This window comes from Meleagris gallopavo, chromosome 7 (assembly GCF_905368555.1).
Source record: "Meleagris gallopavo chromosome 7, MGAL_WU_HG_1.1, whole genome shotgun sequence".
Lineage (NCBI taxonomy): Eukaryota > Metazoa > Chordata > Aves > Galliformes > Phasianidae > Meleagris > Meleagris gallopavo.
The window spans coordinates 6,051,615-6,064,658 of NC_139410.1; the positions used below are offsets into that span (position 1 = coordinate 6,051,615).

Here is a 13,044-nt window from a genome sequence, read left to right on the forward strand (position 1 = left end):
CTGGAACTTTCTCCTACCCAGTCAACCTGCTGATGGGGTTTCATACTCTATCCTGTGAAGTTTGCCGTGCCTAGTTAATTTTTTTTAAGTTCTCCTGTAGAAAATGATGCATTTCTAAAGCTAACCTTGATAACAGAAGAGGAAGAATATCCACACACTTGTGTGATACTTCACACAGCTGATTTCTAGCATCAGTAGTGGCCAAGATGCTTATCAAAGACTCATGTAACTTGAGCCATATTTTGACTAAATCCTTTGATTTTCACTCAGCAAGAAAAAATAGTTATTTCCTAAGCTGTAAAGAAATCAAAACCAGAAAGCAACGACGATTTGTAGCTATTGAAAACCATGGAAAACCTCCAGCTTTGGCACTACAAGTCCCCATTTCTTTGTTTCAATGCCCCAAATTAACCACTGTTTAACACGCCCAGGAAAACAGTGACACTGAAGAAGCATGTGAAGAGCATCCAGGCACACAGACTTCCCACAGCATTGTTGTGTTCTTCTGTGTGACCTTGATTCACTTTGTGTAACTTCAGTTATCCACACGTTTAATCATCCAGACTCCTTCTAACCAATGGATAGATCCTAACCATTGACCTGTCTCTAGAAAAAAAGGAGCCTTGAAGAGGCACCATACCCAGGATCCTATCTGATGGACTCTCTAATGTAAGACTTGGAGCCCACATTATCTTTTCAGACTCTCAGTCTCTAGCCAGGAGTAATTTTGAGGTTCTGACATAGCAATTCTTGAGCAACTTGACACCTGAAAAGAAGGATGAGCAATTGTGACCTTGTACATTTTCTGCTCTCATTGACCAGATCTCAGACCTACATGCTCCCTGGGGACGTGCCAGAATCTGGGAGCCAAAACGTAGAGACAACACTGGTTGGCACATCTCAAAGCAAATGCTTCTTGGCTAGCCCTGGAACATCACTGAGATTGAAGCACCTTCACTGTACATTTCAATTTCAGCAAACCAGCATTCCAACAAAACATGCTTAGCCAGCTCCACTCTGTAAATCTACATACTTACGTGGGGAAAAAAACGTTTCACTTTTTCATCTGTTTGCCTGTACGTTTAATGGCATGCAGAGAGGACAGCCACTCTGGCTGCCACCTGGAGGCTCTACTGAAAGAGCAGTCTTTCCAGAATAAAGATATCTCAGAAACTAGAGCTGTTGGGGAACATTTGCCACTTCCACACTACACGTCTTTATCTGATCACCACAGAAGGCAGGTAAATACACTGGGCTCTTTTGATGCGGTCTTATCAGCTAACATAATGTATGACCCAAACCACAATCATGCAATAAATAAATAAATAATATATATTTCCTCTGATTTCTGAAATCTGGGTAATCAGAAGCATTTTTCTTCAGTAAGTAAAATTCTTACTATCAAACCTGAAACACAACTGACACGTTACCAATAGCTGTCTCTAATGTGAACATTTTTATAACTCCCTGCTTTTCAGCTCATATTCTCATTTCTAAGTGCCCAAATATCTGAAACTGTATCTGTTGTAACAGATACCTGATAGATACCTGTTGTGGCCACACTTGCACATGGCTGCACCCTCCACCTCAAAGCAAATTTTGCTCTACAGCTTGCAACACCCAGGTATATTCAAATTTCCTTACAGTCTGAGAGATGAGATGTCATTAAGCCTTGGCAGCAGATCTTCTGGTGTGTATGGTGTGCCTTTACATCTGGCATCTGAATCACACAGCACAGTTTGCAGGAATGGGAAGAAGCCTGCACTAGGAAGGTTTCGGGGTGCAAGATAACCTGGAGAAAGAAGAAGAAAAAAATATCATTATTATGATACAGACATGCATTTTCTTGCCATACGTTTCTCAGTTTCACTGAGGTTCTTTTATTCCACCCTGGCAGCAATCTCTGCCAAATTCCACTAGAAGCCCCTTCTCAACACCAACAGAGCCATGAAAGACAATTTAATGAGAAAAAGAGTCAAGCTATTTGCTATTAAGTAGATACCTGTCAATCCCAAAGCAACTGCAGCATTTGTATTTTAAATAAAAGTAGGCAATATGGCCAGAGTAACTTGAAGTATCTATAAGAGCATGTTCTCCACGACTTGGTTTCTGTGCAAAGCCATAGGCTTCAACTTCAAGCCAGGAGAACTGTGTCTCAGTTTTTACTGTAGAAAGGAGCAATAGATTCAAGACCAGACAACCTCTTTTGCGATTTGTGCAGACCTGCCCAAGGAAGGGAGAAGAGCAATCTATCACCACTCCCCCCTATTCCTCCTGCTATTGCAGAGCAGCTCCAGTGCCATCTGCTTGGTGAACGGTGATGCAGACAGCCAGTGCACAGGGATGAGATGCATGTCCCTGTCTCCCATTTCCAAAAATACCAAGAGGACCTGAGCAATCAGTGTTTTGTGTACCACTTGCCCCACGCTGCTTGCTGCCAGCCCGCAGAGTTCACCAAATGCTTCTCCTCTTCATGACAAATGCTCTAATAAATCTCAAAACTCTTTTGCTGGATCACAGCAACATTATTTTAAATAATCACTTGGAAAATTATCTGGCAAAGGACATGGCTATTATTTCTTCTATGGAATGGAGCATTTACAGAATGCCTGCAGGCAAGTTTGTGGTAATTGATTACCTTGCTGTTCAGTCTCCAAAGATGACCTATGACTCTTGCCCATGAGCAGCTTTATCTCTAGCACCTCCAACAAGCACATCCTACATTTGTAGTACATTCATTTGTTATAGCAGTGGTCAAAAATCAGATATTCCCAAAGGGAATGACAGCATTAGATGGAATATCTGGCTGCCAGTCTCCCTGAAGAAGAGACATTTCTCAACTTTCCTCAGGAAGGCTGGTCACAACCCATAGCCGTGTAATGTGGTGCTGGTCCCCAGAAATGAGAGGGGTTGTTTAGCCAGCAGAATTTTGGGTGGTACTGCAAATACTCATAGTTTAGCATAGGAGTTCACACTGCTTTATATCATGTAGCAATAGGCACACAACTGCAGAGACCTGCAGTGTCAAGTACCCATTTTGGATGTTGCTGTGATTCCTTTGTACTTCAGCAAAGAACTGCCTGAGAAAACTAAAGACGCCCTACCATAGGAGAAAAGGAGAGCTCTTCCTGCCTCCCAATGCTTGCTGTATCTTCCACACCACCAGAAGTTACAATGCAGGCTGAGCCAGCTCCCAGTAATTGCAGAGCACCAAGCAGAGTGAAAGATCTCATTTGTCTCTGCAGGCTGTCCTTCTGGAGTTGAGGCCAAAGGACCAAGCATATGCTATTCTAAAGGTTTTGAAGTGGAAATAAGCCCACTGCCCACTGCCCACGATGGAAACTGCACTTTCATCTAAAAGCATCCATTTGTGAACATCCCCAACTGCATCTGGGATGTTTGCCCTTTGAGATCACCAATTACAGCCCTGCAGAATGGCCTTCTGCACACCCTGACACTTTTCTCGTCTTCCTTCTGATCTCTTGCACTCTCATTCGCCTTGACAAAAATAAACTCGTACCCCAACCCAAACAGGCACGCCACAGACCTCACCTTATCAGCATCTCCATCAAAATACTAGCCCAAAGAGCTGGAAAGCTATGAGATTCAGGACAGAGAGCTCAAAAGCAGACAGGTAGGAGGGAAAGGATTATACCTTCTACTGCAATCTGCATCTACCAGTATATCAGCAATTAAGGGCTAAAGCCTTGTAACTCTTAATGGGAGCAGCAGAGGGGGGAACACAAGCACAGCGCCAGGAGCTTGGGTTCTTTGCTAGAGAATCATAGAATGGCCTGGGTTGAAAAGGACCACATTGCTCATCTCGTTCCAACCCCCTGCTATGTGCAGGTTGCCAACCAGCAGACCAGGCTGCCCAGAGCCACATCCAGCCTGGCCTTGAATGCCTCCAGAGATGGGGCATCCACAACCTCCTTGGGCAACCTGTTCCAGTGCCTCACCACCCTCTCTGTAAAAAACTTCCTCCTAATATCCAACTAATATCCAACTCCTAAACCTCCCTTGTCTCAGTTTAAGACCATTTCCCCTTCTCCTATCACTATCCACCCTCATAAACAGCCGTTCCCCCTCCTGTATATATGTTCCCTTCAAGTACTGGAAGGCCACAGTAAGGTTTTTTCTTCTGTTCTCCAAGCTAAACGAGTCCAGTTCCCTCAACCTTTCCCCATAGGAGAGATGCTCCAGTCCTCTGATCATCTTAATGGCCCTCCTCTGGACCCGCTCTGAGAGCTTCATGTCCTTCCTGTACTGTAGAGAGATGCAAGATATTTAAGGAGAAAAATTATACAAGGGATCCTCCTGCAACCAAAGCAGAAGATCCTCTTGTAAGATGTAAGTAGCAATGCCATATTTTAGAATTAGACTCAGAAGCATTATGGTTTGAACTAAGTGGAAAAATTAGGCAATCAGTTGCTGTATCACAAGCAAAGTGGCCTGATCCATCAGTGATGAACTGATACAACCCTGTGTTGTTTGTGGCACTAAGGGAGGTGCCAGAAAAGGCTTCTCTGGAAGAGGCTGGACTCTAACAGCAGTTTGAGAATCTAGGAAGTTTTTCATGAAAGGCCATAGAAAAATCTGAAATGTCCAGGCCAAATTCCCTGTAAGATCCTCTCGTCCTGCAAAGGAGGAAGTTTACTGATGAGAAGGTGAGCCAAGAGATTAATGCAAGTCTTATCCCATCCTCCTCCCTCCCTCCATCCATTCTCTTGTGGCACGGAGCTGTGACTCCACGTAGCCACATGAGCTGCTCTACCCACATGTACACCTCCATTGGCTGTGTCACACACCCCTGAAAGGATGACCAGGGAGGAAGCTGGTTCCCTCCAGGAGACATTTATAACCACCTGTCCCTCCCTGGGCTGGGATTTATCCAGTACATCAAACACGACAAAAGCTCTAGATACCAAACTTTATTGAAGGAGTTTTGTAAACGCCCTGCAAATCTCGAAGGACACAGTTTCAATGGTGATAGTTTTGCAATCTGAAACACAATGCTTACTATCACCATTAATGACCTCTGTCATATTTCCCCTTTAGGGAATGCCTTCAGAAAGCATCTCCATATCCCACTCAAGTCTTCTGCAGTGCCAAAGCCAAGGAAAAAGGATTTCCCGTGCACAGCAGACCCCAATTTTACAATCCCATGATAGAGTAGATCCACAACACTTGACATCATTTATCACTGTCACCGCCTTTAGCTTTCAATGTTATATTTTCCAGAAAATCCAGTTATCCTTGGAGGATATTTCTACACTGCCTGTGAACCCAGAGGGAGAGATCACTGCATCACTTGTGCCTCTTCTTAGCTCTGTTGGGACATCACCTCCACAGGTTTCTTGTCAAATTTATTTGTCTGCAACCAAAACTTGAGCCCAGATCTGTATCTTATTAGTAAAGACTGATTGCTGTGTTTGCTAGCAATGGAAACCCAAGCATAGAGGTATTTTGCTGTCCCCTCTCACTTTGGAGTGCTTTGATTTTCTGTCACGGTTGAAAGAAAGGCACTGAATCTGAAGCAAACAAGGCAGGCATCCCAAAGGGCAGAAGAAGCCCAGGGCTCAGCACTGAATGGGCTGGCAGTTTCTCCCTGCTCATTAGCATCTAGCCAGTCTGGTCACATCCTCTAGAGCTGAAAAGAAACAAGGCTTTCATTCTATTGGGAATTCTGACTTTTCCACATTTGCTTTCCTTTGGAATAAAATTGAGAAAGTTTATTGCTTTTACTTTCTGGAATGCCCGAGATTCCAACATGCTTCAAGAGGAGCAAAATTTTTTTTTTTTTTTTCTTTTTTTTTTTAAGTAAAGGTATTTGATATAATAACGATGAAAAATGTCAAGTTAATAATAAATGTCACATAAGACAGACGAAAATTACTGTTCCACTACGATCTATAAGATTAATTGAAATTGACTGAAATGTCCAAATCTAAATGAACCATGTTTTACTTTACCACAATGATTTTGTTGTCTTCTCACACTGGGGTTTGCACTAGCTGTGTACAGTAATTCTCTGCAAAGAATGAGGCATTTAGCAGAGTGCAGGTACAATGCAATGTGTGCAGCCCCTAGCATCACCCACTTCCACTAGAATTCATCAAGTTTGCCTCAAAGAAGGCATTCCTACCCACATCCAGCTACAAGGCAGAGTCTTGTTTCCACCAACCAGGGGTCTCTGGTGTAAACCAGCCACCAAGTCATGATAGATCTGCTTTCAAGGCTTGCTACCCAGCTATGCCATCCATCCTGCAAAATCAGACAAAATCCATATCCCATTTTAATCACATCAAAGATAAGGAATCCCTTTATGAATAGCTACTTTCTAAATAAACTGAGGTACATTACCTTTTTTGGATCTTTTCTTATTAATTTAAAAAAATCCAGCTGAGGTTTTTCTGTTTTCTATCCACCCACAATTTAGCAATATCTCCCTACTTGAGCATGAAAACATTCTCTTGGCTTCAGATTTCACATACATTGATACTGTATATGCCTTACACATTAAGTCACTGTTCGTAGAAAATCCATACAAATCTCAACTCTCCAACCGGCAAATTAAGAGCAATGATGAACAAATAACTTCATTAGGATTATTGTGTTCACTGAAAATGCATTCAATCCTTGCTACTGCACACAATGAGACTTAATAACTGGCACTTTTGGGCAAAGAAAAAGATGGCCAAAAAATGGTGCGTCGAAGAAATAAATAACATCTTGATCAGTTATAAAAAGGGTGATTAAATGATCATTTCTTGCAAAGACAATGAAACACGAGGTAGCAGACAAAAGGGAAAGTTTTTTTTTTTTTTTGAAATGAGCACCAAAATATTGTGCTATATATTGTAAAGCAGACATTCATTTTAGAACAAATTGGACAAATCCTACAAAGAAGATATTTCAGTGGCTATTAAAAGGAATATCCAGATTCAAGCTGTTTACTTTCTGGCTGAAGAAACCTTCAACTTGTGAAGGCTCCTCTGGTGGAAGTTCTGCTCTGTGCTCCACAAGCTCTCTCAATATGCTCTCTGTGATTCCTGCAAGCTCTCTCAATCATCCCTGAGCAGCAGCAGAGGTCTAACTCAGAGCAGCAATTCTGTCTATCAGCTGTGATTTATAGTTATCTAAGCAGTCACAAAACATACAAGGGAAATATTTACTGCTATGGTATCCTCCTCCCAGCTTTCTAAGCAAAACGTTGGATTAAATCATGTACGTACAGAATTCTCACTCCTCCTCATCTTTCCCATAGTTGCACAGCATTGCTTTAAACTTTATTTCTTCATTTTGCTACACATCCAGAGGCAAAAGGACAAAGAACACGCCTCTTTCATGACATGATGACTGCAACCATTCCTCTTTAACCACACACAATTGCCATTTCCAGCTATCTTTTGTAGATAGTCTTATGATAATGTCAGCAGCCTTGATCTCTCTCTGAAGTTGAAGCCTGACAATCAAACCCGTGGGATAACATGAATTTTGAAGCAGGGTTGTGTTTTTTTTATGCATATGGAGAACGAGCCAAAGAGCTGGCTAGCCTATCCTTTCATCTATAGAAAGAGAATATTTAATTGCTATGGCGCTTGTATTGATGCGACACTGTGTGGAAAATTCATGTGCTCTGAAACCTATGTCTTACCATGAACCTGAAAAAAAAAAAAAATGGATCTATGTGTTCTTAGAGACCTTGGAACGAGGGCTGTGGTGAGAGCAGGACAAGGAGGCCAAGGACTCCCAGTCAAACAGGTCCTGAGCCTTTCCTCTTTCACACCTGCAAGACCAACGCCCTCAGAAATCCCAGAGTTATTGGGGAAAAAAAAAAAAATGGGTGAGGATAGTAAGTGCTACAGTTCCCAGCAGTACAGCTCAAATCTTGTTCAGTGTGTCTAAAGCCCGTGGCATAGCAGTGATTAGTCCCACTGATTTTAATGCGATTACTCAGGCTTCAGGTTAAATGCGTACTTAAGAGTTGCTCTGGGTCAGAGCAAATGGTTTGATATTGCACTCCCTCTCTACCTAGACTGCCTTTCATATGACAAAGCTAGTTTTTAAAACCACTGCAGAACTAACAGGTGATTTCTTTCACCCTATTTTTGACCGACCAGCAGAACTGCCATTTACCTCTCTAAGCTGCCATTCCCCCTGCTATGCTGACAGCACTGGAAGAAAACATTCCCTTGAGTTAACCTTAAAGTTGCAAGACACCAAGCACCTTCAGCATCTGTCATAGTGGGGTCACTTTTGCCCCTCTGAGAGCCTCCATCACTGTATGTGAGCACAGGTTTCTGGCAGCTGGGCCCAACACCACACGTGTCATTACGATGAGCTGGTGTTACCTCAAGTCTCTTTAGCAGTGGAATAGGTGCATTCCTCCTCTGCCTTGCTGTTAGGCATTAAGCAGTGTCACACTTGGCCATCTTTCCCTCAGCTCTAAATGGAGTTATTTTAATTTCTCCCATGCAAATCATAACGTAACCAAAAGATGCTGTGAGTTGCTATTATGCATGCACCAGTCCACTTCTCTACTACGTAGCTTACCCTGATTCACAAGTTGTACACCCACAACCCAGCTCCTGTTTTTCTAAATAAAAGCACAGCAGGACCCCACATAATTCTGTTCATCCCACCAGGCCTCCAGTCAGCTTTCCAGAAGCCCAGCAGGGCTAAGTGAGATTCAAGAACTTGAGTTTTTTATCCTCATGCCACTGGCATTCATGCTTTCTCAAGTGTCCTAATAACATGATGTCCTCAGTTGTCTGGCTATGACAGCGAGATGGAACAAGCAGACAACTCACTGCAAGGCTCCTCCCTGTGTTGGTGGCTTCAGTGGAGGAAGCATCTCATTTCCCAATTCTTCCCTCTAGCATTTCAGGCTCTGCAAATAATAAGACCAGCCCAGAGCAGACAGCTTCCATGCTTATTAAGACTAGGCAAGCTAGTTTTACTCGCCCACAGACCGTGGCCTTCCACCCCCTTATTTAATAAATTAGAACTCAGCCCTTGACTATGAATGCATTGGGTTCGTGTACTGAACATAGAGATAATAAAGAGCAGAGCATAAAAACTGAAAATGAGTGGGAGAAGCAGCAGGTGTAAAGGAAGGAGAATGAACTTCCAAACCCACCACAAAGAAGAAAGGAATAGTGATGGAGATCTTCTAACAGGCATGCATGTAGAAATGATAGAGTTTGTCTGCACTGCAGGGCAAAGCTGATGGAGACACACAAAAGCTTCTCTCTTTCAATGGTGAATGTCTTCAGCTAGCCTCCAGAGTCAGTGTTTAGATTCTTTAAATAAATGTGCCCTCACTTCCAGAAACACAGACCTCAACAACTGTTAATTTCAGTGCAATCCAAATTTCTTGGCAACTTTGGAAAAATACTTCTGTGCTTCTAGGTCCCAGCACCTGGATACAGGTGCTTCAGGAAGCACATCAGAATTAAGTGACTGCCCCAAGGCCTTGTTATAATTCAGTGGGAAGAAAAAAATCCTAGGAACTCAGGAATTTCCGGCACCAAATCTAAACATCCTCCAGTTGCACCTCACAAGGCAAAAGCCTGTACAAAGAAATGGTTCAACCCAGAGAACAGAAGGCTACAGACAGTCCTCACTGTTACCTTCAGTGCATACAAATAAAGGGGGCTTATGAGGGGGGGGGAAGAAAAAAAAAAAAAAAAAAAAAAAAAAGGAGAAAGACTTTTCCTCAGGGCCTGTAGTGACCAGGCAAAGGGTAGCAGTTTTAAACTGAAATCAAGTAGATTTAAAGATGAAGTTCATGAGACACTGGAACAAGTTCCCAGGAGACGCTGTAGATGTCCTGTTGTTGGAAGATTCCTAAGGCAGACTGAGGCTGTGAACAACCTGGTCTAGTGGAAGGTTTAAGTGTCAGTGGAGGGCTGTTGGTACCAGATGGTCTTTTAAGGTCCCTTCCAACCCAAACCACTGTAGGATTCTTGATTAGAAACATCACCAGTACCTAAAGGGAGCCTAAACAGGAGGGATGTCAACTCTTTGAAAGGGCAGATAACAGCAGGACAAGGGGAAATGGTTTGAAGTTGAGGGAGGGAAGATTTTGGTTGGATGTCAGGGGGAAGTTCTTGACAGAGAGAGTGGTGAGGTGCTGGAACAGCTGCCCAGACAGGCTGTGGATGCCCCGTCCATCCCTGGAGGTGTTCAAGGCCAGGGTGGATGGGGCCCTGGGCAGCCTGGTCTGGTATTAAACAGGAAGGTTGGTGGCCCTGCATGTGGCAGAGGGATGGAGACTCATGATCCTTGAGGTCCCTTCCAACCATGGCCATGCTGTGATTCTGTGATCACAGCAATTTGTTTAGGCTAAGCTAAATCAAAGGACACTTAAGGAGAGATCTGAAGACACTATTCTTCCAACCACGCTGAAGTCAAGCACAGACAAAACTGGTGTTGAGTTGTCTAGAAAAGGGCAGATAGAAAACGATAGAAAAGAATCATAGAATCCCAGAATGGCCGGGGTTGAAAAGGACCAGAGTGCTCATCTTGTTCCAACCCCCTGCTATGTGCAGGGTCACCAACCAGCAGACCAGGCTGCCCAGAGCCTGGCCTTGAATGCCTCCAGAGATGGGGCATCCACAACCTCCTTGGGCAAAGAGAACTTTCCCAAGAATTTAAGACAGCAGTGCAAAGAACACAGAGGAATGGGACTGCTGCACCACAGGCAAATGGCAGAGCAGAGCTGGGAGTCGGATGTGTGCTTCTCTGTGTATAGAGTAGGCTGAATTCTTAGGGTGGATCATACCTTACATAAATACCCATGACTTATCCAAATGAATGGAGTGGCCTGTGTAGTCACCATATCCTGTCTACCTATAATTACCATGGGAACCTATTAATTTTTCCATACTACCTAGTGAAGGCTCAAAAGGACAGACTGGTGGAGCACTCTGTTACTGAGTGTATCACAAATATCTGAGTGAATGCAATACATCATGCAGGCATCTCTCCATGGAGGTAATGAAATTTGGGTGAAAATTCTGGACAGAGGTGAAGGGTAAAACATCCTTTGCCAAGAGGAGGAAAGGAATTCCCTGGCGTTAGGAATTTGGTGTTTTTTTCAGACCAGGCCCAAGAGCACGGGTTTTTTTCATGAAGAAGTAAAAATATTTGTGAATGAGGCACAGGTTTTGTAGACCATGTCTAACTTTCACCCTTGGAAAGCCAGAGGGAGTCTAACAGGAGAGCAAATCCTTATCCTCTTCACAGCACTGAAAAGCAGGGTTTTAGAATGAGTGGGCAACTAACCACACCCAAGAGAGCTTCCATGGAGAATGAGGATGAGGTCAAACTGACAGGAGGGGAAAGAAGGGGAACAGAAAAGGAAGAAAGCGGGCGGGTAGGGTGTGACAGGGCTAGTTAAAGCAAAGAGTATAATTGGGCTTCCCTATAGACTGAGTGGGTTGTGCCCTGAGGGACAGATTGTATCTCTCACACAATTCCCATACCTTGCAAAAACCTGCAGTAATGTAGAGAGACTTTTTGTCCCTGCTCACTCTAGAGAACAGGTGATACAGACACAAAAGACTGGAAGGTACCTCAGACCCCATTCACAGGCTTCCAATTCAGAGCTTCCTACCACACACACTCCACAAGGCGCAACTCAGCGTCTTCCAGCAAATACACTGACTATAACAAAAGGTCAACAGACTTTAACGTGCACAAAGAGTTGGGTAAATTTGTTCGATGAGACTCTAGGATCACCACAGGAGCTGAGTATGCAGAGAAACAAATCTCCATTTTCTTCTGATATTAATTTCTACTGACCAGGAAATACATCACTGAACAAATACATGGGAAGAAGAGTGGGCTGTTGTTTTTGTTGTTGTTGTTGTTGTTTGTTTTTTAAGACACTAGGTGCTTTAATCATGAAGCAAATTGGATTCCAGCTTTCTACTTTACTTCAGTTCTTAGTGTTCCTACAGGTGATTGACTGGTGATGTTTATTAGGCATGCCATTTCTCTTTTGAGCTCAGCCCAGTGCTAAACCCCATTGCATTAGGTACTACACAAACAAAGAAAAGTAAGTGACTTGCACTTTCAAGAAGCTCTTGCCACTTATTCATTCTTGATGGATATTTGCTAGGTAATTTCTCGAAATAAACCATTGAATGTGTACTAGACATACTTCAGGAGAACTTATCTCAAATTTGAGCTAATAATAGATTTCATGATATTTCTGTGGCCCTGAATATATGAGATAAGCTTAGATTTTCTGTGGGGTTATCTAAAGCTTCAAAACTCAGCATCTGAGTAGCTTATTCTATCCCTGTGCCTTGATTCAGTGCTTCCTGACTTTTGTCTGCCTGCAATAATCTCTTCATAGCAGAAGGACTGGAAACTGCTTCTTGTCGCCATTTAATGATTGTGCCATTAAACTTGTCACTGGAATTTGGTATAGAGTGGATCTAATTCCTATTGAATAAAAACCCCACCTATAATCATTTTCCTACATGTCCACCCACATTGTTTTTGTTTGTTTCCTATCAGAAAAGAAAGCTCCCAAATGATTTCTCTTGCTTTCAAGAGAAACGTTGACACATTTTTCTAGTTGTCAAAAAATAAAGAGGGTAATCTTCAAGTGGGTATTCTTATTTAACTAGAAAAACAGCAGGAAATAGCTGTTCAATTCCCAAGTTAATGTTCTTCTTCATCCCCCTTGGATTCCTAGATGGCTTCTAAATAACATGGACCACAGGAGTACACAACAACCATTAGCAACTTCTCCAGCCCAAAACCTCCATTGCAATAGAGTTCCTGTCATCTACTTTAGATAGAAAGACATCTCAGATGCTGAGATTTGCCCCCAACTAAAATTCATCCATGCAGGAAAAGAGAACAAGTCCAAAGATACTGACCAGTCTCCCCTTTTCTGCAAAGAACAGCTGATGAAAATACTTGCTGCTACTAGGAGCATTCCTTCCAATCCAATAATTCACAGATGTAATCCCCCAGAGCAAGCATAAATACACATTCAAATTAATAGCCATATGCAGAAAT

The 13,044-nt window shown here is 42.9% G+C and overlaps 1 protein-coding gene across 1 annotated transcript in view; it reads right to left on the minus strand.

Annotated features, from left to right (window-relative positions):
• The window catches only part of ABCA12 (ATP binding cassette subfamily A member 12), a 103,373-nt gene that overhangs the window by 60,791 nt on the left and 29,538 nt on the right, over nt 1-13,044 (minus strand). Inside the window, exon 4 of the mRNA XM_085228194.1 lies at nt 1,645-1,792. Coding sequence (XP_085084320.1) covers nt 1,645-1,792 — 148 coding nt within the window. The remainder of the gene's footprint in view (nt 1-1,644; nt 1,793-13,044) is intronic.